This window comes from Petaurus breviceps, unplaced genomic scaffold (assembly GCF_028583685.1).
Source record: "Petaurus breviceps papuanus isolate PSGF00001 unplaced genomic scaffold, PetGlider_PUasm1.0 126, whole genome shotgun sequence".
Taxonomy (NCBI): domain Eukaryota; kingdom Metazoa; phylum Chordata; class Mammalia; order Diprotodontia; family Petauridae; genus Petaurus; species Petaurus breviceps.
Window position 1 is genome coordinate 63,830,684 of NW_027185655.1, and position 27,404 is coordinate 63,858,087.

General features: G+C 38.5%; 1 protein-coding gene across 1 annotated transcript; it reads left to right on the plus strand.

Moving 5' to 3' along the window:
• The first annotated feature begins 7,736 nt into the window (after positions 1-7,736).
• On the plus strand, positions 7,737-27,067 carry AGA (aspartylglucosaminidase). The gene is made up of 9 exons (XM_069096585.1): positions 7,737-8,034; positions 14,342-14,495; positions 15,948-16,060; positions 18,062-18,174; positions 19,874-19,985; positions 20,741-20,816; positions 23,370-23,477; positions 24,946-25,079; positions 26,809-27,067. Exons 1-9 carry the CDS (start codon positions 7,902-7,904, stop codon positions 26,907-26,909), a joined length of 1,044 nt encoding a protein of 347 aa, XP_068952686.1. The 5' UTR covers positions 7,737-7,901; the 3' UTR covers positions 26,910-27,067.
• The last annotated feature ends 337 nt before the right edge of the window (positions 27,068-27,404 follow it).

The following is a 27,404-nucleotide window of genomic DNA, read 5'->3' on the forward strand; positions in this document are numbered from 1 at the left end:
GATAGATAGATAGATAGATAGATAGATAGATAGATAGATAGATAGATTCATACTTTCATTCAGATCTAGAATACGTTCTGTCTTATCATTCACCTAAGAAGTATGTTGCTTTGATGCATTTCCTATATTATATTGAATTGCTATTTATAAGTTACACATTTCATTAACTTTTCCTGTTTTCATGTCTTACTTTCCTAGTAAGACTTGGAGTATTCTTAGGGAATCAAAGATTTAGATTTTGAAGGAATCCTGAAAACCATTGAGTCCAATACTCTCATATTGGGTATTGATGAAGAAACTGAGGCTGAAATCAGTTTCCTAGTTAGTAAGTACATCAGGTAGGATTTGAACTCAGCTTCTTGACTCCAAGTACTGTATTCTTAACTCCAAGTCCTGTAGGAAAGGGACCAGGATTTATAATTTCATAGGATCACAGAATTCGGAGCCAAAAGGAATCTTAAAGCTCATCTAGTCTGATGCCTCATTTTACAAATAAGGGAACTAAGACCCATAAAAATGAAGGGGTTTCTTTAAGGTGATGAATCTAATGAGTTGCTGGACTAGTTATAAAATGGACCTTTATTGGGCCAATACATGTCTGTCTTTGTTCTTAATCAAGATGTACTTGTAAAGTTCCTGACTTTCCCTCTGAGTTTAATTACAAATTTGCTGGTCCAGGATAACTCAAGCTCTGCAGAAATTACAAAAAAAGATAGGGGGAAAATGATTTTTATAAGATTCAAGTTATGTTCAGCAGGTTTTTTCACTGATGCCATTGAAATTATTGACTCCCTCAACTACTTACCCATTTTCTAGTCCTTTTATCCCTTCCAAAGACCCGGAACTGCTGGTTTTGGCTTTCTCTCACCACCCATGTCTCAGTACTACACAAGTTATGTCAGGAATTACTAGCTATAATTACCTTCATTCTCCAAAATAATTGACTGATTTTCTTTAGAAAAAAAAAATTTTTAAAAGGAAATAGAAACCCTTAAACAAAGTTGCTTTGTGTAATTTATAATGTAAGGGTAAATAGTTATCAGCTTAGAGAAATAATTCTCTATTGGATTTTCAAAATGGTTATCAATTAGAACCCACCTTAAACTAATATTGTGAAAGTTTTTATTCTAAAGAAGCAGTGTTAATAGAAATTCAGGTCTTGACAACCAGATGGATACTCCAAATTCTATTTCCACTATTTGCTTTATTGTAATACATGGTAAAAATCATCAAATGAACTATTTCAGAACATATGAGGTAGCTCTTTTCTAAACAGAAAAAAAGAGGTATTTAATGTTAGCAGAAGGGGTGTAAATTGTGTATAACATAATAGAAACATTTTGAAAAAAAGTAAATGAAGTACTCAAGATACAATAAGAGTCACATGGGACAAACAGGGAAAACTCTTCTATTGCATTTTTAAATGAAGTATTGGTACATGGATGCAACATGCAGCAGTGGGAAAGATTTAGAATCTAGGAACCTAAGATTAGTCCTAGTTCTGCCAAGCCATTTCCTGTATGACCTTAGTATAAAAGTCATTCTCTTTGGACCTCAGTTTTGTCATTTATAAAATGAGGATATGGGACTAGATAATCTCTAAAGTTCTTTCCAGTTCTAAATTGATGAATCTATGGTATACTACATTTGGACAATTATATATCAAGCATAATTGTTCATAATGAAAATGTTTATGCATTTAAAATCATAATACCCAACTGATAGCAAGCAAGCAACCTAAAAGTAGATAGGGCTTTAATTTATTAGGAACTGGGTTCCAACCACTAACATTATTGTATGAGCATCATAAATCCATTTAGCCTTTTGTAGGCCTAGGGAATTAATTCTCTAAGATGCTAATTTGGGATTGGGGTGGGAGAGGGGGGAGACCAAGCATTGGTAGAAAGAGTTCCCACACTAACAAAATCTCAAATTTTTGGTATATTGACATACTCAACCCATCTTGGTCTTATTTAAAAGGTGCACTTTGTAGGCCATTAGCATATGAAATGATTAAGAAACTTGTTTTGAATTCTGCTCTTCAGCATTAAATACATGAGTCTTCTAGCTCCAAAATCAAACTCTTTTCCATCACTCCCTCTATATTATATGTAAGAGAAAACAGCAGGCTCCTTCTGTTCCCCTACAACTTTATTATTGCAATGGATCACGTCTATGAAGACATCCGAAAGTTACAAACAGTTGTAATAAAAAAAAAGCACAACCAACAATGTAAAGTGGTTTATTGCATGCTTGGTATGACAACTTTATTACTGCAGTGGGGCAGTATTACTATTACAAATGGGAAATATATTACACATAACTTGTTTTGAGACAAAATAGCCCAATAGGCCAGCATATTACTGTATGATTCTATTCTTTATAGGACACAATAATTACTTTTAAGAGTTAGGAAATCAAAAAAGTGGGCTTTCATCATTTGCCATCTGCTATGATCATTTTTTTTCCTGGGCATGAACCTGAATAATTATTACAGGAAGGAAGAGAATATTCTCTTTTTCTTATTTAAGTTTTATTAATGGCATATAAGATAACACCAACTTCTGTAAAATGACTCTAATTATATTCAAAAAAGTACAATGAAGTAGTAAAATCAAATGTTTCTCAATTAATATAAATTCACATTCAAATTTGAAACCTTTAGTGTACATGGTTCTCCAACATCAGCAAAAAACATCATTTACAGTTTATGAATCCTGCAGCATCAAACGTCAATCAAATAAATAATGAGCTGCATTTAGATAACCCAGGAAATAGTTTTCTGGTACATTTTTTTAAGTGAATTATTATTTCAATGCCAAGTCACGCTTCCAGCTTTGAACAAGGAGCAAAACACCAAGGTGTTTCTCAAATGGATTTCACAGCATCAGTGCAAAAGCCGGAGGGGATGGCTTTGTTTTTTAAGCCTCAGATTTTAAATACCTAGACTCCCTGGAACCACAGCTTCAAATCCTCTGTGGGACCACAGTTTCCAATCCTATCAGGATCGACTCAACTCTTCATCCTTCTGAGACTGATAAATTGAAAGACATGAAGTTTAAAGCAAAGGGAGGGAGTTGCACAGCTAGCCCCTAAACAAGAGGACTGAATTTGGACCTCATACTAGGAGCCTTTTTAGATGTGTCCTAGTGTCCTTCCTTGGTCCGTCTTGAGGATGCAAGAAGCATCTTTTGAGAAGCATGAAAAGTCAGTGACAAGCCATCTTTTTAATGTATTTTAGCCAGTCAAAAGTTTTAGGCACTAAATTTTAGGTAGTCACTAAAGTGGTGAAAAATGAATTTTCAATGATATTTTTGACCAGCAAAGGAAGACCTCATTTTACTAAACTATAAAAAGAGAGGATCAGATTAGATGGCTTCTGAGTCCCCTGTCAGTGCTCTAGATTGATGATCTATCATCCCATCATGACACAGTGAGAATGAGATACAACAGATGGGCAGCCTAAGAGACAGTGCACTGTCAGCCCAATATAGTGAAAGAATGGGAGGAAGGAAGGCCACCAGCATAGAATCTATGAAAGGTATTACAAAAACTACACAGCATAAAGTGTGGAAAAGTTGAGATCTACATTGGCATAGGGAATATCCACACTGATAAAATTCTAGATCCAACAAATACTCTAAGATAGGTGTAGATAGTTACTGAGGCACTTCCATTTTTCTATTTAATACATTCAAGGACCTTCTAAGTCATTACATTGAAAAATATAGTCATTTCTTGTTTTCCATAAAAATTTAAAATCCCAAGTTGATTTCCTCTGTCTATCAAGTAAGCTTCTGGGCTGCTTCCACACCCCACCAAAAACCCATCTGTCAGTGGGAACACGGTAACTATAAAATGATCACACAGTTAAAGATTTGGATTAGGAGGTCTGGGTGTCTGTAACAGTGCTGACCCTTACTACATGTGGGAAAGAATAATGGCATATATGTAGCGGCTACCATGTGTCACGTATGGTTAAGTGCTTTTGACAAATATTCTCCCATTTGATCCTCACAACAACCCTGCAAGGTATGTGCTATTATTATCCCCATTTTGTAGAAGATGATGCTGAGGCAAAGAGATTTTTAAGTGATTTGGTCAGGGTTATACAACTAGTGTCTAAGACCAAATTTAAACTCCAATATTCTTGACTCCAAAGTGACATCAGCCTCCTGTGACTTAAAGATTGACTAAATCCATTCCTCACATTACTCCTTGAGCTAGGTAATATGACTGTTATTATCCCTCAATAGAGATAATGAAGCCAAGTCTCAGGGAATTAAGCAATGGGTATTCAATAAAATTTGATGTATTTTTCTGTTTTGTTTTAATTTGCAGTTAATCTTCCCTCAACATTGTGGTCATTTCAGGGATTGCAAAAGTGAATTTATTGCCCAGGTTCAAATAGAACCTAAAGAAAAATCAAACTCCACAATGGTTAAGTTTGTACCCTTGACACACTATCCTGGGACATATAGAAAGGATTTTTGAGAAAGTTAGGGTGAAGTAAAAAATTGCCAATGGGGCCAGAGTCATATTTCTGTAGCTTAGATCCTTCTTCTTTCCAGGGCAAAACATATACAGAAGTTTCTTATGTCTGTACAATATCTCCCATTGTCAAGTTTCTCTTCTTGTTGCTGGTAAAAACTAGATAGAAGCTTGCAAGGGGTTATTTTAGACAGATAACTTTACACAATTCATTCAAGCCTTTCCTTTCTTCACAAAGCAGAGAGGGGATGTGATAGAGATTTGGCTGTGGTATCTATCACTCTATTGAATAATCATCAGGGTCGATTAAACTGATTTAGCAGGCTAGAAAGTCTTCCTTTCTCACTTAGAGCTCCCAGTGTACTCACCCTCCCAATTCACAAGTTTGCTGTTCTGACAAAATATGACTTTCCACATAAGAGTTATACATTTCTTAAACATCCAAGCTCTCAAATTCAACACAGAAACAGCAACTGAGATAAACTACTGAGACACCCAGGAAACCTCATTCAAAGTGAATCTAGTTGTAAGAAACCACATTTCACCTGTGTTCAGTAACCATAGGTTTCTGATTCCAGTAACCACAGGGGTAAAGCACAATTACCATTTTACCTAAGGCTGCAATAACACTGTGACTGATGGCAAGTCATGGATTGCAATATATCTTGAGATAATAATACTTAGCTGGATCTAAGATTCCATTAGTGTGAGTTATCTCAAGATCAAATATTAAGTACCTATCATATGGAAGGCATTGTACCTCAACACCTTGTGTGAAAGGGTGCCAGGGACACACATCTCTAAGAATACATAGCACTAAACACAGATTTGACCAGGTCATTCACCTGTTCAAAAATCTTCAGTAGGTCTTTTTTTGTGAGTAGGATAGAACACAAAATCCTCAGCCTGGTATTTAAAGCCATTCACAATCTGGCTCCCAACAGTTCTTTCAGTCTTATTTCACACATAATACTTGCCACCATGCACTCTCAGTTACAGGCAAGATAGCCTCCTTTTCCGTTATAAAATATTGCATCTCCTACCTCCAGTGTTAGTGATTTTACATTAGCTATTTTCTGTTTCTGGAATTTATTCCTTCCTCACCTCTTCCTTACAGAATGTGAAGTTGACTCAAGTGTCATTTCCCATTCCTTTACTCCTCCTTCACTCACCTAGCACTCAAAAGCAAGGGTTCTTAACTTGGATAGGTGAATTAGATAGATGATAGATGAATGGATGGATGGATTGATAACTGGATGCATAGATGATAAATAGATGAATAAATAGGTAGATGATAGATGGGTAGATAGGTAGATGATAGATAGATGAATAGATCAGTAGAGAAATAGAAGGGCAGATAGAGATGGATATAGATAAAGTATTTTAATAAACTGACATACCTTGGAGATATTGCAGGTTCAGTTGCAGGCCACCACAATAAAATTAATATCAGAAAAAAGTGAGTCACATAAAGTTTCCCAGTGCCCATAAAAGTTTTGTTTATACTATACCATAGTCTGTTAAGTGTGCAATAGTATTGTATCTAAAAAAATGTATATAACAATTAAAAATACTTTATGGCTAAAAAATGCTAACCATCATCTGAGTCTTCAGCAAGTCATAATCTTTTTGCTGGTGGAGGGTCCTACCTCCATGTTTATTGTTGCTGACAAAACAGGGTGGTGATTGCTGAAGGCTGCACTGACTGTGGCAATTTCTTAAAATGAGATGGCCATGAAGTTTGCCCCATCAATTGACTCTTCCTTCCACTTGAATTCTTAGAGGACATTGTAAGGTTGTTAATTGTTCCAATTTCAATATTATTCTGTCTCAGGGATTGGGGAGGCCTAAGGGGAGGGAGAGAGGGGGGAACAGCCAGGTTGGTAGAGCAGTCTGAACACATACAACATTTATCAAGTGAGTTCACTGTCTTATATGGGCATGGTTCCTGGTTCCCCAAAACAATTACAACTGTAACATTAAAGGTCACTGATCACAGATCACCATAACAGTTATAATAAAAATGAAAAAGTCTGAAATATTTCAAGAATTATCAGAATGTGAAACAAGAGACATGATGTGAGCAGATGCTATTGGAAAAAAATGGCTCCAATAGATTTTCTGGAGGCAGATTGCCACAAAACCTTCCATTTGTGAAAAATGCAATGTCTGTGAAGTGCAATAAAGCAAAGCACAATAAAATGAGGTATGCCTGTAATTGGTTTCTTTGTAATCTCAAGCATTTTATTTTATGCATTTAAAAACATTACTGAGAATTCCCAGAAGGTGGCCCATAGGCTTTACCATACTATCCAAGGGGTGTGTGACACAAAAATGATTTAAGACTCCCTGCAGTTTTGGACTTAGGAGTCAACAACACTTTTTAAGTGCTTATTAAATGCTAGGTCTTGCTCTGAGAATACAAATATCACCAAAAAGAAATACAGTCCCTGGAAGACAAGATGTAAAAAGAGTCAAGACTTTCTTTCTAGTCTTGCCTAAAACATTAGCTGTGTATCCAGGCAAATTGTTCAACTTGCCCCAGGGACTCCTTTCCTCAGTTGTACAACTAAGTTTTGTTATTTATTATTATTCTATTACTTCTAAAACCCCTTCTAGCCCTAAATCTATGGCGATACATTGTCCTTACTTATCCTTTTTGCTTCGTCTTTGCACCCCAGCGCCTGGTACATGGGCTGCGTGGGGGTCACAACCACCGATGAGCTGAGGAATGGAGGTGACATTGTTGAACTTGGCACATACGAGTGAAAGGCACCCCGGGGTCCTGGGGAGGCCGGGCGGCGGGGCACAGACTGGAGGCGATGCCTGCCTGGCACAAAGTCAGGGAAGGAGTCAGCCCGCGCCCGCCGCTTAAAGCTGCAGGCCTCGGTGTGAACTGCTCCCCATTATTCACCACTTGGTGCAGCTTTTTTGGTTCGCATGCCCATAACCGAGTCTATGCCAGGCTCACTTTGCCCAAAGTCTACACTAAACGCATAAAAAAAAGAAAAACGACTAGCCCCCCACGCATCACCCATGCTTCTACAACTGGAACTCTCCCCACGCCTCCCCAAACCCTCAGCTAGGCGGGAGTTCTACTTCTCGCGGGACTTCACTCACTCGGGAAGCTGAACTTCTCCCGGAAGTCAATTGGCCCAAGAAAACTTGGGTGGGCGGAGTCAAAAGTTCCCCGGGGAGGGAGGGAAGGGGAGAGGAGGGGGAGCCTGCCTAGAGAGGGCGGGGGGAGGGAGGGGGGGGAAAGAGGAAGAGGGGGTACGTCACGCCCCCTCTTAGAGATCTGCGCGGAGCCGAGGGTTCCGGGCTCCGTCTCCCTAGTCCTTCTAGGGGCTGGGTTCGAGAGCTCGCGAGTTTCTGCTCGCCCGCGCTGCTACGGGGGAAGAAGGAGAGCGATGGGGTCGGTGCCCTGGCCCGGCTTCCTGCAGTCCTCGCTGCTGCTGCTGCTGGCAGGGCACAGCTCGGGCAGCTCCGGCCTGCTGCCCCTCGTCGTCAACACTTGGCCTTTTAGGGGTGCAACCGTAGCAGGTGCGGGCCAGGGGGCTGGGGGTGGGTGGGGGCGGCGGGGGGCGGCATTGAACTTGACTCCGCACGAGACCCCCTTGCTTTTTGTCTCTGAGCTGGGGGAAGGTGCTGCTCGGGGAGGGGGGAGGGGAGGGAGACACTGGCTGGAGGCATCTCTTCTCTTTGCACTCTAGGACTAGGACTAGGCACAGGAAAGGAAAGTCCGGGATGGAGAGCACTGCTCTGGGTGGAGGAAAACGCCGATCCTCCACGTAGACCCCAGAGGTCGTCCAGCCCCACCCCCTCATTTTACAGATGGGAAACTGTGGCAGGCCCGGTAGAGGGTTAGGTGACTTGTGGAAGGTCACAGTGTTATGTGCCCTGTTGCAAGGAGGTTGGGAATAAAGTAAGCAGACCAGAAAGGGGGTGGTTGCTGCTGCGGCTGCAATTTGGAGGAAGAGCATATTAACCCTGCCCTAGTTAGGAGTGACCCCAGTGATCATCCAACTCAGTCCCCTCATTTTGCAATTTTTCAAATAAGAAACCGAGGCTAGGGGTGGCTAAGTGGCGCAGTGAATAGAGCACCGGCCCAGGAGTCAGAAGGACCTAAACTCAAATCCTGCCTCAGACACTTAACACTAGCTTTGTGACCTTGGCCAAGTCACTTAACCCCAATTGCCTTGCCTTCTCCCCTCCAAAAAAAAAAAAAAGAAACCGAGGCTGAGAGAACTGTTAAGTGACTTGCTGAAAGTCACAGAGGTAAGAAGCTAGCCCTCCAAATCCTCTTGCACCCCCCTCCCCCATTCAGCAATCTCAATTGTATAGTAGCTTCTGGTGAAATGAAGCAAGAGCCTATTGGCAGCATTGACCTAGAAGTCAGAAGGAAGCCACCCCAACCCCGTCATTTTGCAGATAGGAATCCGAAGTTCAGAGACCTTGACTCTTTGAAGAACAAGAGTACATAGCAAAAGCTGGAAATCCTTGGGCTCCAAATTCAGCTTTTTTCCCATTAGGGCTTGTGCTCTCCAGCTTTTGCCAGTCCCTGAACGACTGACTCAAGAGGCTAACACCGGGCCTGGCATTACTGGCTTGTGTCTCTCCCCTCAAGACCTTGTCCTGCTTGGGTTGTATCTCAACTTCTTAACTCTCAAGAGATCGAGGTAACTTGAGGAGCATAGAAATAAATCACTGGTTTAGGCAGGAGAGGAGAAAGAACCTTTGGACTCAAAGTGTTCTTTGGGTTGAAGTCAGCACCAGTTTTATAAAATAGAAATAGGAATGTGCTTTGAAGTTTTCCTGAAACATTCTGAGGTATTGTCTTTGGGCAAAGGCCTTTTTAGCAAACATCTCTCCAGTAAAGTCTTCCTTGATCCTTATGGTGGTGGGCAGCTGTGACCCTGAATTCTTATGGTCCGCATTGGCTGCTCTCCAGTTGTGCAAAGTACTTACTTCCCAAGCCGGGAAGCACAGGCCACGCAATAAGCTTCCTATCCTTTGAGGCCCAGCCTGTCTAAAATTCCTCACACCCCGACTTATAGATGATGGGTGCTCTGTTTCATTAAGTTTTGTTTGTAGCTCCAGCTACTTTTTAAAAATACTATAAAATGTGGGACCCAAGGTTATGATCTCTGCAGGTTTCTGCACACATGAAATCACAGATTGTTGAAATGGGTAGAGTACTTGTAATTCGGTATGTGCAGTAGTGGTGTTTGAAATCCAATATTCACTGAGAGTGTTATCTAGCTTCCCAAATATTTCACTTTTACTAGTAAAGGTATGGAGTCAGCTGAGAATTTGTGATTTAAGAAAAGGTTACAGGGAGTTGGAGGAGGATTGGAATCATACAACTCATGGGCTTTGACATTTCAAGCTATTCCTTTAGTATTCTGTTCCAAGCTTTATTTCTGAACCTGGAATCTAATACGTGTATATATTTGAATATGGGGTAGCCCTTTTTGTTTAACCTTAGGGGACTTACTGTAGGTTTTGTTTTAATAAAGGTAGTATATTCTATTCAAAGATGCATTTCATCTTAAGTTAGGAAATACACAATTGTAAATTCTCTTTCTGTATGCTTTGTTTTATACTTCTATTATAATAGAAATCCACTGGGCCATAATTTTAAAGGTTCTCCATCTAAACTACCTTTGTGTAGCTAGTCTCAGTTTTCTCTTTAAAAAAAACAAGAGGAGAGAGAGTTTCTCAGCTTTCCTCACTTTCTTCCTCTTCCACAATCCTTTGTCTCAAAACAGTGTGTATCACTAGGAGGAACTTGAAGAGGAAGTAGACAATTAGTTAGATTTTTGAATCAACAGCCAGTCTTTGATGACCCTGGGGATACAAAATATGAAAAGTCCCTGCTAATAGGTTACCTCAGTGACTTCTAAAAAGCATCCATGTGACGTCATCAAACAGCAAGCCTTTATTAAAGACATGTGCCAGGGACTAGGCTTAGCACTGAGGATGCATAGAAGAGGCAAAAACAATCTTCAAGAAGCTTAAACGCTAATAAGGGAAATAAGATGTACCTACAGGATAATATATATAGTATATGGAAGTAATCGTAAGAGGGAGGCCTCCTGCAGAATGTGGCGTTTGGTCTGAGTCCTGGAGGTCATTTTAGGAATGAAAGGTACAAAGGTACATCTGTACAGGAACATCCTGTGTGAGGAAAACTGTGTCAGGGGGAAGAAGACTGGAAAGATGTGGAGGGGGCAGGTTGTAATGAGCTTTTAATGCCAAATATAAAAGCCAAATAATTTATCCCAGATATAATTGATTTAGGAGAATCATTTTGGCATTTGGGTGAAGGATGGCTTGGAGTAGGTAGAGACATGAGCCAAACAAACAAGGAGGCTATCTCAATTGTCCCAGTAAACTGTAGTGGTGGCTCCTTGAGTAGAAATGTAAAAGAAATTGTGGATATAGAAAAGACAAGATTTAGCACAAGGTCATATAGAGTGAGGAGTCTAGGGTGGCATTTTTGTTGAAAAACTCCATAGTAGCATATTGGTGAATTTCTCAGAAGTTCGAGACATTTGATTCATGCACATAGCAACACTTAAAACATTGTGTTTTGGCAGAGCCAAGATGGTGGAGTAGAAGCACAAACTTGATGTGAGTTCCTGCTCCAGTCACTTCTAATACATGTAAAAAAATGACTCTAAACAAACTTTAGAGCTACAGAACTCACAAAGAGACAGGGAAACAAATCTCCAGCTGAAGGCAGCCTGGCAAGTCAACAGGAAGGTCTATCACACTGAGCTAAGAGCTGAGCACAGTCCCGCATGAGCCCCATGGTTCTGGCCCCAGGGCATCCCTGCCCAGTGGGGGCTGGAGCAGACTTAAGGAGAGTGAATCACCAGCAGCTGTGGCAGTTTCCAGACATCTTAACCCATAAATGCCAAAGACAAAGTAAAAGGTCAGTGTGGAACTCTGTTGGAACAGAGGGGATGGAAGAGTTTGACCCTGTCCCCCTGGGCCATACAGAAGCAGCAGAGGCACCACGACTGTGCAGTCCCCACCCCATGGCTACCTCAGGAGCTCCTGGCTACAGATCATAGGGGGCCCAAACGACAATTCAGAGGGTAATTGCTCTTTCTTTAACCTGCTTGTATCTGGATTGTGGTCTTGGGTGGTGGTCTTGGGGTGTGTGGCCAGTGAGCCAGAGCATGTGGGGGCTGTAGAAAGGGTGCCGTCCTAATAGCTCCGGCAGCTGTGAAAACCTCAGCTATTTGAGACAAAGCTCTCTCCACTCTGGAAGCAGAGTTCTACCTTGGCAAAGAGCTCAAAAGTCAAGTAATTGGCTGGCAATATGAGCAAGCAGAGGAAACACAAACAGACCATAGAATCTTTTTTGGAGGACAAAAAGGATCAAGGCATGGAGTGGGAAGAAGACAGCAAAGTCAGAACTCCTGCATCAAAAGCCTCCATGAAAAATATGAACTGGTTACAGGCCATGGAGGAGCTTAAGAAAGATTTTGAAAATCGAGTAAGAGAAGTGTAGGAAAAATTGGGAAGAGAAATGAGAATGATGCAAGAAAATCATAAAAAGATAGTCAACAGCCTGACTGAAGAAAATAACACCTTAAAAAACAGACTAACTCAAATGGCAAAAGAGGCCCAAAAATCCAATGAGGAGAAGAATGCCTTAAAAAGCCAAATTTTCCAGATGGAAAAGGAATTTCAAAAACTCACCAAAGAGAATAACTCCTTCAAAATTAGACTGGAGCTATTGAAAGCTAATGACTTTATGAGAAATCAAGATATTATAAAACAGATCCAAACAAATGGAAAAAAAATAGAAGGCAATGTGAATTATCTCAATGGAAAAACTACTGACCTGGAAAATAGATCTAGGAAAGATCATTTAAAAAATTACTGGTCTACCTGAAAGCCATGATAAAAAAAAAGAGCCTAGATACCATCTTTCAAGAAATTATCAAGCAAAATTGCCCTGATATTCTAGAACTAGAGGGCAAAATAGAACTTGAAAGAATTCACTAATTGCCTCTTGAAAAAGATCCACAAAATAAAACTCCTAGGAATATTATAGGTAGATTCCAGAGTTCCCAGGTCAAGGAAGAAATACTACAAGCAGTCAGGAAGAAACAATTTGAGTATTGTGGAAACAATCAGGATAATGCAAGACCTAGCAGCTTCTACACTGAGGAATTGAAGGGCTTGGAATATGATATTCCAGAGGTCAAAGGAGCTAGGATTAAAACCAAGAATCACCTACCCAGCAAAACTGAGTATAATGCTGCAGGGGAAAATATAGTCATTCAGTGAAATAGAGGATTTTCAAGCATTCTTGATGACAAAACCAGAGCTGAACAAAAAGTTTGACCTTCAAATACAAGAAGTAAGAGAAGTATGAGAAGGTAAAAAGGAAAAAGAAATCATAAGGAACTTATCAAAGTTGAACGATTAAAATTCCTACATGGAAAAGCAATAACTGTAACTCAATAAGACATCTCAGTATGAGGATAGGTGAAGGGAATATATATGTGTGTGTATATATATATGTATACATACATATATGTGTATGTATAGGAGGCTGTAGGTGTGTATAAATATATATGTATACATGTGAGGATGTGCATATGTATGTACCGTGTTTCCCCGATAATAAGACACTGTCTTATTATTTTTTTTGGACAGAAAAACACCAGAGGGCTTATTTTAATGAACATTGACAGCAATTTTAATAAACAGGTAAATGTGAACAAAAAAATGTACCTTTATTCAATAAGCAAATTACTGGGGAAGAGCAGGATGACGCGCTCACTGCTGCAGCTCTGATTGGATGCAGCTCGGAGCGCGGCGTGCATTTCACCGGGGGGGGGGGGACGGCTCATACAGAGGGTACCGTAATGTAGCGTGTAGCGCAGGGGATCACCTTCACTACAGTAGCAATCTCAATAGGGCTTATTTTCGGGGAAGGGCTTATTTTAGAGGAATCTTACACAGTAAGGGGAGGGCTTATTTTCGGGATAGGTCTTATTATTGGGGAAACACAGTATATGTATACATAGGCAAAGGATGAGTTGAATAGGAAGGGATGATATATAAAAAATAAAATTAAGAGGTGAGAGAAGAATTTATTGAGAGAAGGAGAAAGGGATAGATAGATTAGGGTAAATTATATAAAAGAGGCAAGAGAAAACTTACGGTGAAGGTAAAGAGCAGGAAGGTGAAAGGGAATTGGACAACCTCATTGAATTTGGCTTAAGGAGGGAATAACATACTCAATTCAGTATCTTACCCTCTAGGAAAATAGTGGGGAAGGGGATGATAGAAGGGAGATTGGGGGAGAGGGTAGTTAGAAGCAAACATTTTTGAAAAGGGATAGGGTCAAAGGAGAAAATATGATAAGTGGGGGGTGGGATAGGATGGAGGAAAATATAGTTAGTCTTTGACAATATAACTACTATAGAAATGATTTGAGTAACTGCACATGTACGACCTATATTGAATTGCTTATATTCCCAATGGGGGAAGAAGGAAAAAATCTGGAGCTCAAAAGTTTTAAAAACAAATATTTAAAAAAATATTTTTACGTGCAACTGGGAAATAAGATATATAGGCACTGGGGTATAGAAATCCATCTTGCCCTACTAGGAAATTAGGGGCTATGGGGGAGGATATAAGAGAGAACAGATTGGGGGATGGGGTATTCAGTAGGCTTGCTATTTTGGGGTGGGGGTAGGGGGAAAATGGGGAGAAAAAATTGTAACTCAAAATCTTGTGCAAATGAATGTTGAAAACTATAAATAAATAAATTTAAGGGAAAAAAAGGGGAGGAAAAACATTGTGTTTTGTTTCACAGCATGGCAAAAGCTACAGGCCGGAGGTTCTGCATTAGATGCAGTTGAAAAGGGGTGTGCTTGGTGTGAGACAAATCAGTGCGATGGCAGTGTAGGCTTTGGTGGAAGTCCTGATGAACGTGGAGAAACAACATTGGATTCCATGATTATGGATGGGTAAGCACATGAGTCAAAATGGTCCTATATGGGAAAGTTTGACATCATATTGAGGTCGTGTTTATTGTTCTACTTTGAAAACATTGGTAGAAAGAGAAGGAAGATTTGGATTTTTAGGGGAGAAATATAAGGCCAAATGGATCTTCTGGTAAATAGTGGTCACTTATGTGTCCTCCAGCTCTAGAAATCTGTAACCCAGTAATCTGTTATTTGACCACTCTTAGCTTTTCCAGATATCAATTAAGCACTGTGCCTTGTTAATAATGATTATCCCATAGAAATAAACTGTTTTGTTTGAATCTAGGAGCAGGAAGGATCCAAGACTACTTAAAAATGGCTTTGCCTTACCGGTTGTCTCCACCTGCTTTTCTTAAATCTTTCAATCTTCTGACCTTAGTGACTTCTTACTTATAACTTCCAACTTTCTTTTAAAATATTTTATTGATGCACTTTTCTTTTTTTCATTCTTGTTGCTTCCTGATGACTGTCCCTATCCCCTTTTCCTCCTCCCCCATGGAACCCTTCCTTCTAGCAAATAAATGTGGTCAAGCAAATCAACATTTTGGTCACTGGTTCAGGAAGGTCTTGGGTTCTAATCTCACCTTTGGTACCACCTTTGTGACCTCAGGCAAGTCCTTTTACCTGCTTGGGTTTCACTTACCTCATATGTGAGATGAAGAGGTTAAATTAGATGCCCTCTTCATTCCCTTCTAGCTCCAGATGTGATGTGTGCTTCTAGATCTGAAAAATATAGGCATGTCTGTCCACCCCAGGTAGGGTCCTCTGAAGTAGCCATTGAGCTCTCTGAATCAGAATCCTAGTCTCTCATTGTTTCCTTTCTGTTGTTGTGGTCAGTACAGTAAACGCCTTTAAGAGTCCAGGAAGGGATCGAATTTTTTTATTATTATTGCTCTATGAGCTCTTTGAGAACAAGGACTATCCTATTTCTGTCTGTATCCTCAGTGCTTAACACAGTGCTTTATACACAGTAAGTGCTTAATAGATTATATTAATTATTATAATAATTAATTCAATAAGGCAATAAGGCTTTTTGGTTTGAGGTGGTGCATATACCAAGGGGAAGGGAGTAGGTTAGAATTAGTGAATAAGAATTATTTTCCATGACTATTAAAGGAAAAAAATTATTTTAAAATTTGGGGCTTTTAAATGTCTTCCTAAATAATTGATCTGATTTAGAGAGGGGAGCACATTATTCTCATCCAAACTCTGAAAATTATTGTCTGAGTTTAATTTTGCAAAAACATAACTTTAAATGATCCACAAAAAACATTCCCTTTCCTAGGTAAGTTATGTTCATCAGAAAACCAGACTAAAATTTGGGAAATCTCAGAATAAGTAAAGTTTCACAAGACCTTGTCAGTTGCTTGCTCACAGATTTACCACGTGTATTTGTGAATCTTAAGATTGACCTTCTTGCAAACTTTTCTTTAGCAACAGCATGAAAGTAGGGGCAGTAGCAGATCTCAGACGAATTAAAAATGCTATCGGTGTGGCAAGAAAGGTGATGGAGCATACAAAACACACACTTTTAGTGGGAGAATCAGGTACTGTTTCTAATTCTATTAAAATATTCAGAAAAAAATGTGCTGCTTAGGAATCAGAACTTATGCATTTAATTTTATATGATTTGATTTATAATTTAGTTTTTTTAAAGCCATGACATTCAAAGAATGCTTTACGTACGTGTAAATGAGAATCATTACCTTTATCACATATTTTTATGCAATTAAGATAATATACTTTTTTCCTAAGTTAATAAATGTTGCAAAACTCTGGTTTTAAAACTGCAGAAGCCTTTGAACACGTGGTGGGCGTATCTGTACCTTTCCTTGCCTTGGAAACCACAGTAAAAGTAATTAAGTTTTATTCTTCCTCATTGCATGAAGATTTTACTTTGATTACACTTTGTTTCTTTTAATTCCCAAAGGTAGCATTCATTATGTCCAAGAACATTAAATAAAAAATGTAGTCAGTACCTTAAACATCATAATTAGATTACAAGTTCCATACTTGACTCCCTGCTGTGTAAAGTACTTCTTTGACTTGAGCCTAAAATTATCCTCTTCAAACTACCTAAAATTTCCTTGAGCCTAAAACTACATTCTTTAAGCTCCAATAACACATTAACAGAGGAAAAAAAAATTAAAACCCTTACAGCTCAATTTTTCTGTCCTGCCCCAAACATCTGACAGGTACTGGATAAAGTACTCTGTTTTCTTTCACCATCAATTTATCTTATGTTACTAACCTCCTCTGGGCCCCTGCTCCTGCTTGATAACCTTTCAGTTCTTGCTCTGACTTTTTCTGTCTCTACCCCAGAGTAAAGTAGCATGACTAGAGTTCTTGTCTAGGAGTCAGGAAGGTGGTTGTTCAGTCATTTTGTTCAGCTGTGTGACTCCATTTGGGGTTTTCTTGGCAAAGATCCTGGAGTAGTTTGCCATTCCTTACTCCAGCTCGTTTTTACAGATGAGAAAACTCAGGCAAAGAGGGTTAAGTGACTTACCCAGGGTCACATAAGTAGTAGATATCTTAGACCAGATTTGAATTCATGAAGATAAGTCTTCCTCACTTCAGGCCTGGCATTCTATCCACTTCACCACCTACCAGCTCAGGAAGACCTAAATTCAAATTCTGCCTCAGACATTCAGCACCTATGTGACTCTAGGCAAGGCATTTAGTCTCACCATCAGTTTCCCCATATGTAAGTGGTGGATCAGAGTAGCACCTTTGTAAACAAGGTTGTTGTAATGAAATAATAGCAAATTGCAAATCTTAAGATACTATATAACATTAACTGTTATTATTTAAATGCTTCTCTTCTTTCAAAACCTAGCATATATAGCTCCTCTCTTCCTTGATTCCATTCTCTCTTCTCTCCAAGCTAAAAATAACCCCTTCCTATTTTCCTTTTCCTCCTTTGCCTCTCACTCTATACCTTGTGCTCAGTTTATTTGTATATTTGTCATATTTTCCATATTGTTACCTGAGCTTAGAGACTCATTTTTTCATCTTTATATCCCGAATACTGACACAGTGCCTTGCATACCAAAAAAAGAAAAGAAAAAAAAAGTTTGTTAAATGGCAGATACCTTTAACAACAAGAGAGAAAAGTTCAGCTTGGTGGATAAAGAAATACTTCCTGTTTGGTGTTAGGAGTGAGTGGGAGCAGGTTGCAATCAGGAAGGTTTATGTACCTCCTTATTATCTTCCCATCCTTATTATCTTCATGTGAAGGAGAATTTTTTTTTCTACATAAGTTCATAATTCACTGCAATTTCCTTAAAACAAAGGTTTCCTTTATTGTTCCGTTTTTAATATGCAGTTTTACAAGTTAAACCTTTGCTGTTTGGGGGAAATAGGATTTTTTTTTGCTGTCTTATCAAATGTCAAATAATACATTAATTGTTACAGCAATTTTATATATTGTAATATATACACGCATATAATATATAAAGTGTTTTTGCAAATTTTAAGATGCTATATAAGTCCTAGTTATCATCACCTTCATGATTACTATTCTTCTGCTTTCATCTTCATCCCTTTAGCTACCCATTTTGCTGAAAGTATGGGATTTTCAAATGAGGAGTTATCTACCAACACTTCTCGCTTTCTCTATTCGGAGTGGCGGAACCATAAATGTCAGCCAAACTTCTGGAAGGTATATATGTTTTGTCATAGATTGCTAATTGTTTGACATTGTTAGAAGACTTAGGGGTTTAAAATATGAATTATTTTAACAACTTTAAAAATTTTTCTATATCTACATCTAAGAATCATTTGATACTTTACCATCAGGGTGTTTTCAGTGCCTGGAAGTATAGACAGTTTTATGTGCTTTGAAGTGTAACTGCATCTTGCTGGGGATTGCTGCTGTCAGATGCTAGTGACTTGATTGCCAGTTCATACTGTACGTTTATTTTATTAGCAGGCTCTTTACCATTGCATTGGTCTAGCTTTGTCACTGAGAATTAGTTTATCCCCATCCCAGGAAATGTTTAGTTCTACATTGGGCCCTTTGTTCTACCCTTACACCGCCACCAGCACCATTAGAATAACTAGACTGGAATTGTAAGCCTGGCACCTAAAAATGTGTTCACAGTCTGTATATGAGGCGTTAGAAGTGTCTGTCAGTTTATTTGTTTGACATAGATATAGATAAGCATCATATTCTCTGCTGCCTTGAATGAAGAAATATGTACTTTTAACATTGACTTTTAAATGGAACTTTTCTTGGGAAGAAATTCTGTTGATGTAACCCTCATTTCTAGGTTTTTAAGCATTTTCTAAAAGTTTTATAAGATATACATACATGCTCCCCCCATACATACACACATACATATAGAACACACTATAGTGTTATATATGTGCATGCATATGTGTGCACACATATGTTTTATATTCGTGTATACATACATGCATAGGTGGGCCTATTCGAATATTTAAGAGTTGATATGAATAGAGGACCAGTATCAGTCAGGAGGATCTGTGTTCAAATTCCACCCCGATAACCCCAGGCCCTTAACCTCTCAGTGCTTCCAGCAACCTTCTGGCAATTTATAGTCTTGTCCTGCATTGACTGGGAGAGTTTTCTCATCAGAAATTCCCTCTCCTGATAAAATCACAGGTCCAGATTAGGGGAAGAGGTGGGGGTGGGGTGAGGTATAAGTTTTAGAAATTACTTTGAAAATAAATTCCTTTATACTTAATTTATTAAATGATGAGTTTGTTTTCCTTTATAAAAATCCAGGAACCTTATTCTAAGCATAGTAAATAATGTAATTCCCAAGTTTAATCACCACAAACTACATGCCTAATTCTATTGAGGGCTGATGTTTCATTATTGAGAATCTCATAGTTAAGGTAAGAGAGAGATTGATACCTATTCTAAACAATATAATCTAGATATAGTAACTTAAGTTTAAATATATGTGTAATCAGCTCATTATAAAATACAGATATCAGAATAATCATGAAACTATCCAGTTAAATATAATCAGCTTTTATATTGTTATTCAAGGTTTTTCAAAATGCCTTTATATATATACTATCTTACTCAGTTCTTGCAACTGAGTGATGTAGGTACTATTATACCCATTTTTCAGATGAAGAGACTGAGGCAAACAGGTTAAGTGACATACCCAGGGTCACATAGCTAGTACATGTCTGAGGCTAGATTTGAACTCAGGTCTTCCCTGGAGGCCCTGCTTCCTAGCTGCCTCAGTTACCACTTTGCACTATACCCGATTTCTCTTGTTGTGGTTGGCTATGATTATTGTTAGATTGTGTTGGTTTTTTTAGTAGATGGTTTTGGATAAAGCATACTTACAGAAAAATTATATTTGAAATATTGTTTACAGAATGTTATACCAGATCCATCAAAATTCTGTGGACCGTATAAACCTAAAAGAGTCCTAAAACAGCACCTTCACACCTCTGCGAAAATAAATATTCACAGTCATGATACTATTGGTAATTTTCCTTTTATGAATTTTTCAAACTTAAGGAGTTAGAATTTTTAAAATTGCATTGTTTGTTTCTTAACTTATCTATGACTATTAATGTTCCCGGAGCCTGATACTTTTGTAACAATTTTTTTTAAAAGATACAGTCTAGGAATAAACTTCTCCTATTAACTCCCAGAGAAGAGTGGACCTCTTTCCCTTGGCATCTGCTTGCCATGTGGTGAATTATCTTTTCCAGGACACTAAGTGGCATCCAGCACACTTAACAGCTAATGAATATTCAAGTACAAGCTTAAAAATCCATTTTTGTTTTTCAGTTCAATTCTTGGTTTCTTTGCACTGCAAAGTCAAATTTGTGTACTTTTTTCCTAAGGTTATGATTAGAAAATTACCATCAGGGTGCCTCAGTTATTTTCCTTAGTGTCACTTTGTAGGCAGATTTTGAAGGGTGACTGCCCATTTTTAGGAGGAAAATAGGGGTGATTGTGGCATCCCTCTGGCCAAAAGAGTAAATTATGAAAATGGCCCATTAAAAGTCAGGGTTGGGATCCTCTGGTTCATTGACTTTATGTTAAATATTATGAATGGTATTTTCACGATTCCCCATTTTGCTTCTTCTGTGCTTTTACCTAGTCTGAAAACACTTTGGGCTTCTAGAAGTTTGATTAATTTTGTTACCCTCATTTAATTGTATTTCAGAAATCTTTTTGATTTTAGACTTACTGATTTTGTTCTGTTTTTTGGTTTGTTTTTAACTCCCAGGCATGGTTGTAATTGCTAAGACAGGACATATTGCTGCTGGCACATCCACAAATGGTGCGAAGTTCAAAATACCTGGGTCAGTGTTTGATCAATGGAAGGTATTTGTTGGGCACCTGCTATGTGAAGGATCCGTGCTGGGTGCTAAGGGGGGAATAAAAAGAAGCATGAGACATTATCCTTGTCCTTAAGCAGTAACAGATTTAGAATCAGAAGAGACCTCAAGAGTCATCTGATCCAGCTCCCTAATTTGACAATGAGGAAATGGATCCTAGTGGTTAAGTGACATACCCCAGGTTGCAGAATGATTTATCATCTGCTCTGCTTTTCATATAGAGGCAGCATAATATTGTAAATCAAATGCCATACTGGATTTGAACCCTACCTCTGACACATACTAACTGTGTGGTCCTGGACAAATCACTTAACTGTCTGGTTCCTCAGGCCTCATTTACCCAGTTATAGGCTCGAGTAAGAAAGGAGGTTCCCACACTGGGAATTTCTTACCCTGGTGAAGTCAAAGGTCTTTGGGGGATTCTGCCTGCATCAGAGAGAAGGTTCCATCAGATAGATGTTCAGGGGATTCGGCTCCCCCGATACTGTGTCATGCCTGCATGTCTGCCAGGTGTGTGATCTGTTTCCTAGATTACAGGCCTATTTTCTCCAGGTCCAGTATACTCATGGTCATTTTGTTGCTGTTTCTTCTTCCGTTGAATCTCACCCCAGAGTTCTCCACTTTGCATTTCCCCCTCCAGTGCCTGATTTCCCTCATTCAAGTTTTTCTTGATAATGCAATATTATTCCACCATTTCTCTGCCTTTATACTCCTCCATACCTATACTTTACTCCTGAGACCTACCTCCACCATGTCTCAGTGATACCTTTTCAGGTGAATTTACCTCCTTACATTAGGAGTTCTAATTCCTCTTGTTTATTATTCTGTTTCATATGTTTGTGTGTAACCATCTGAGGCCATCAGTTTTTATACTCTTAGGCATTATTTCTTGTGAATCCAAATTTCTTCCTACTTAGTATTCTCTGTGCCATATAGCTTGGAAGAGCTGTATTGGTAGGTTTATTTATCCATCTCCCCCTCTTCCCCTCTTTTCAAGCTAAAGCTCTCTTGACCAGATTTGTAAGATTTCAGATGTTTGTTTTTTTTTTTTTAAACCAACCCTCTTTAAAAGGGATTCCAAGGGCTTTACTTTTTCTAAGTGCATATTATTTGTGTTTTCCAAGCACAAATAGTATGCACTTTATAGGTCCTTAGAAAATTTTCCTTATCTCTAGGAAGTAAAATTACTCAGTTCCTGTAATTCTTGTTGGTAGCTCTGACGCTATGGCAAAATGTCTGTTTGCTATCCTGGGGACATTTGTGTGAGGCTTTATTTATAGCAGGCTTTTTCTGCCATTTTTGAGATATTACACTAGCTAGGCCTGCTGTTTTGGGGGGTATTAGTGATGCTTACATGGTGAGCCCTACTCATCAGTGCACAAACACACACTTCCCACAACTGTTGTCTTCAAGACCTCAAGAAGGGTTCATTTATCAGCTACATACATCACACTACTTCCTATGTCTTTCCTCTTCTTGCTGAACAGACTCCAAATGCCACCTCCCATCTTGTCAGTAAACTTTGTACAAGTGGAGGAGTTGAAATGTAATTGGGTTTGACAGCATGTAATAAATGCTAGAGAAGCATTATTGACATTAAATTGCTGATGGAGTTCAGAGCATGTAGACCTTACTTATAGCTAGGAGGTAGTGACAGAATGCTATCCTTGATATAGAATTTGAATGATGATTAGGAGTTAGTGGCAAGGACAAGGAAGGATTTTTACAAGAACAGCATGTGCAATCAGGCTGAAATTAATATGGTTCATTCTTAGGATCCATTGTAGAGCAGAGGAGCTCTATGAGAACCTGTTGTGCATAATAAACTGTAAGAAGTAAAACTAGAAAAATAGATTGGCAAGTTTATGAAGGCCTTGAAAGCTCTTTCCAGAAGTTTGGAATTTATCTTAGTGGGCCACCATTGAAGTTTTTGAATAGTGGCATGAAGGAAACCAGTAATTTAGCAGGAAGAATCTAGCAGGGTTGATTGAAGTTGAGTCTAAAGGCAGAGAATAGAGTATAGAAGGCTATTGAAATCCTCCACTGTGAGATGATGAAGGCTTAAGTTAGGGCCTTGGCAACAGTATAAATCAGAGGTGTCAAGCCCTACGTCCTGGAACCAGATTAAAATGTCATCGAGATATGTTTAACAAAATAAATAAGAATACAGTACAACTTAGATAATGTTAATGTGTGGTTTTCTAAGTCATTATGCAGAAATTTGACACCACTGGTTTTGATTACAACTGCAGAGTGGGTACTTTTAACTATCTAGTATTAAATCCTGTTCCATTTAGTATATGTAAAACTCTGGTCTAAAGAACAGTCTTTAAAACCAGTGTTCTATGTATAACAATAATTGTGGTATTTGTGTTTTTCTTTGAGGAGAAGACCCAGTAGGCTACCACATCTTGCTCAATAAAATATCTATTTTTATTGGACAGACTCTATTGACCTGATAAAAATGTACATTCTAGCTTTTCCTCTCATAATAATTAATTGCTTTCATTTTAAAAGCCGTGTTGGGGATTCTCCAATAGCAGGAGCTGGCTCTTACGCTGACAGCACGGCTGGAGGGGCTGCTGCCACTGGAGATGGTGACATCATGATGCGCTTTTTGCCCAGGTATGCTGCTTCTGGGCCCCATGCTTAATTTAGAGACATCATCAGGTAGCATCACTATCATGACATTTTTTTTTTTACATGTGTCATATTGGGATGTTTTCTGAACTGAATGTGCCTGTTCAGAGATTTGCGAACTTGCCTTTGAACTGTCTGTGCAGGGTTGTTTTGCCTCTAGCTCCGCAGACTTACTAGCTTGTATTCCCATTAATGACCATTATTGTCATCAAAAGTATTTATGACTTGTCCTTCTGGAGTAGGGTAACATTTTCCCTAATTTACAGATGAGGAAACTTAAGTACTGTTTAAGTAATTTGCCCAAGGTCACTCAGACAGTCAGTAAAAAGACAGTGATTATTGATGGCAGAAGGAGGAAATGCAGTCATTGTATACGAATAATTGCTGAAAGGTGGTCATTATGACTGGACATTGTGCACACTAACGGCATTTTGCACTTAGACTATAACAGCATTTTTCTTTTAAATGGGATCTCCACGCTTTATGACTTCTTGCTATAGTGACCTAGATGACACAGTTATTCAGCTATAACAAAAAGAATTCATTCGTCTTTTATTTAAAATTAATTGCTAGATTAGTTGGAAAGACAGTTATTGCATCAAAGCTGATTTTTAACTGAGCCAACTTATTTACTTATATGGTTGCATTCATTTTACCGAATATGATAACTTTTAAAGCAGCCTGTATAATTTCAGATATAACCAATTTTAGTGCATTATTTATTGAAACGGAGTGGCATAGTAGAAAGATTGTTGGATTTGGAGTCAAAGGACTTGGGTTTAAATTCTACTTACAATGCTAACTGTGTGATATTGGGCAAATCATTTAACTTCCCTAGGTCTCAGTTTCCTCAGCTATAACAGAAAATGTTGTACTAGATGCCATCATGGGTTCATTCCAGCCCTAAATCATCCTAGCTCATGGTGGTCCCTATTCATATATCTGTGGTCCTGATGTATTAAAGTTTATCCAGATTGAAAGCCAGGGATTCTTTTTTTTTTTTTTAACTTTTTTTTTTTGGAGGAGGGAAGGTAGGCAATTGGGGCTAAGTGACTTGCCCAAGGTCACACAACTAGTTTTGTGTGTGTGTGTTAAGTGTCTGAGGCTGGATTTGAACTCAGGTCCTCCTGACTCCAGGGCCAGCACTCTATTCACTGCGCCACCTAGCCGCCCCCGAAAGCCAGGGATTCTTAATGTGGGGGTCTATGAATGCTCATAGGGTCCATGAACCAATATCAGAGGGATCTGTGAACTGGAATGAGCAAAAAAATTACATCTCTGTTTTCACTAGTCTTTGGTTTCCTTTGTAATCCTATGCATTTTATTTTGTGCGTTTAAATACATTATTCTGAGAAGAGCTTCATATGTTCTGTCAGCCTGCCAAAGGAGTTCCTGATATGAAAGTTAAGAATGTCTGTTCTAGACCTTGTTGTTGACTTTTTTTTTTGATCAGTTACCAAGCAGTAGAATATATGAGAAAAGGAGAAGATCCAACTCTAGCTTGCCAGAAAGTTATTTCCAGAATCCAGAAATATTATCCTGAGTTCTTTGGGGCTGTTATATGTGCCAATACAACTGGAAGTTATGGTGAGTTGTGTTTGTTAAGTGTATTTACAGATTTTTGTGATGATGCACTAAACATGAAGTTGCACTATTTTTGTTAGCTTTGTACAGAATATAAAATATATGTAGCACCCTGTATGTTCAGGAAATTGTTAGTGATGGTATAGATTACCTTAAGTATCCAATGGATACCTACACATCAGCCTTACAAGTATACTCCTGAGCTAGACCTTAGCAGACTGCATCATGGTTCTGCCTCATTTTGGCCGCAAACTCCACCCTCTCGCTTATGTCCCACATTGTTATTTCTTACTTCTGTCTGTTCTATTAACAAAGTGGAGTGATTTGTATAGTCTCTTTCCTTCTTCATTTTTCACCATTTCTCTAAGGGTCACAGCTCCATAAGGGGTCTTACTTAGGTCTTGAGGCACGTGAGGCTATCCTGAAGTATTTCCTAATGTGTAAGCATAAGAATAGATAGGAGAATTATTTTTGGATTTTACTGTATATATGTCTTTTTTTTTTTTGTATATATGTCTTTTGCTTTATCTGCCTTCTTTATAAACCTGTCATAACTTCAAAGCACTTTGAGATCAACCTCTGTGCTGGTGCTCATTAGTGAATTTTTAGATTACTAAAAAACACAACTTACTAATCAATGTGTCATATTAGCTTAGACTGCTTATTGTAGTTCTTTGATCTTTTCCTTCCCTCAGTTCTCTTATTTGAAAAACTTGAATTTGAGGAATTTGTTTTTCCTTTCCAGGTATTAAGATAAATATTAAATATAAATCAGAAAAGAGGGACTTGAAATAGAGAATATCATTGTCATTGAATTCTTTCAACAAGTAAAAAGCTTCTTAGAAGTCCCAAAGATGAATTTAACAGGATATAACAATGATAATTAAGTAATTATAGATTAATTTAAAATTTATTTGTTAGATAAAGCTAGGAACAGTTTCTCTCATTTTAAGGGCTTTTATTCAAGCAGTGATAATGACAGGGGATCTGAGTCCAGATAGTAGAAAAGAGGAAGGAGGAGTGATCAGAAAGAAAGAGATCCAAGGAGAGAGCAAGGCTAGTGAAATGAAAGTGGTCACTTGGCAAAGGACCAGATTCCCATACTCTGAGGAAATGATGGAGGATGGAAAATGATTCTAGCTGACCTCTGGCCTATAGGAATAGTATTATCTACTTTACCAGCATTAATGGCCTTGTTTCCATTCCTTTTTTGGTTAAAGGTGTAAGGTAAGATAATAAAAGCAGCAGGTGTGTAGAGTAAGTATCCACTGAGTATCCTAAAGCTGATACAGAGAGCCCACCTGTCACTTTGGTTCTCAGTCTCTAGGATTTTTAATGCCCTGTAAGAATTAAGCAGATACTTCAGTGTTTTGATAAGTCTTGGATAGAATCAGGTATAAGAAAAAATTGAACCTTGAGAGATAAAAGCCCCCAGATGAATAAACAGCATATCTATCAATGCAGTATAGTATTAGAGAAAGAGCATTGGTTCTGGAGTTACGGGACCTGTATTCAAATTCTGATTCCTGTGGTTTTTACTGCCTATGTCACCTTGGGTAAGTCACAACCTCGTTAGGCCTCAATTTACTCATCTGTAAGATGAGGGGGTTAAATTAGATGACATCTAAGGTCTCTTCCACCTCTAGATCTAGGTTTCTGTATTCATAACTGTGAAATAAATGTAATTAATATCCACCAACACATGTCTTTGTCTCTCTCTCTCTTGCTCCAGGTGCCGCCTGCAACAAACTTCCAGGATTTTCTCAGTTTCATTTCATGATTTATCATCCTCTGCAAAGTCAGCCAATTGAAGAAAAAGTAGACTGCATTTAATTCTTCTTTTCTGTCAACATCTATATTTAAAAGATGAAGGAAGAAACAAAGGCTGTAAAGGTTCACTAGCTGCCACTTTTGAACATGTTCCTGCTCTGTACCACATACATTCCTTTGTGTCAATACGAGTGTCAGAATAAATTTGTGCTGACATGGCACTCTCTACGTTCTCCATTTGAATTTTGTTTACCATATCAAAATGCTGTTTAAACTCTCTCACTTTTTCAGAATGTGAAAAGTTATATATGGGTTATATGATCTTGGGATTTTTTTCTTCCTGAGTCTCATGAAGTTAATACATTGAGAGGCAGTGTGGTATAGTTGAGAGACGATCACTGTCTTTGGAGTCAGAAGACTCGTGTTCAGATCTCAGTTCTGCTATTTATTATCTGTGTGACTTTGGACAAATCCCATAACTTGTCTGAGCCTCAGTTCCCCCCGCCCCTTTGTAAAATAAGAACTAGATGGCCTCTAAGTCAATAGTTATTAACCTGG

Coding starts and splice junctions, on each gene's coding strand:
- AGA (XM_069096585.1), top strand. CDS start 7,902: ATGGGGTCGGTGCCCTGGCCCGGCTTCCTGCAGTCCTCGCTGCTGCTG. Junction 14,496..15,947: donor GATTCCATGATTATGGATGG/GTAAGCACATGA, acceptor ACTTTTCTTTAG/CAACAGCATGAAAGTAGGGG. Junction 16,061..18,061: donor ACTTTTAGTGGGAGAATCAG/GTACTGTTTCTA, acceptor TCATCCCTTTAG/CTACCCATTTTGCTGAAAGT.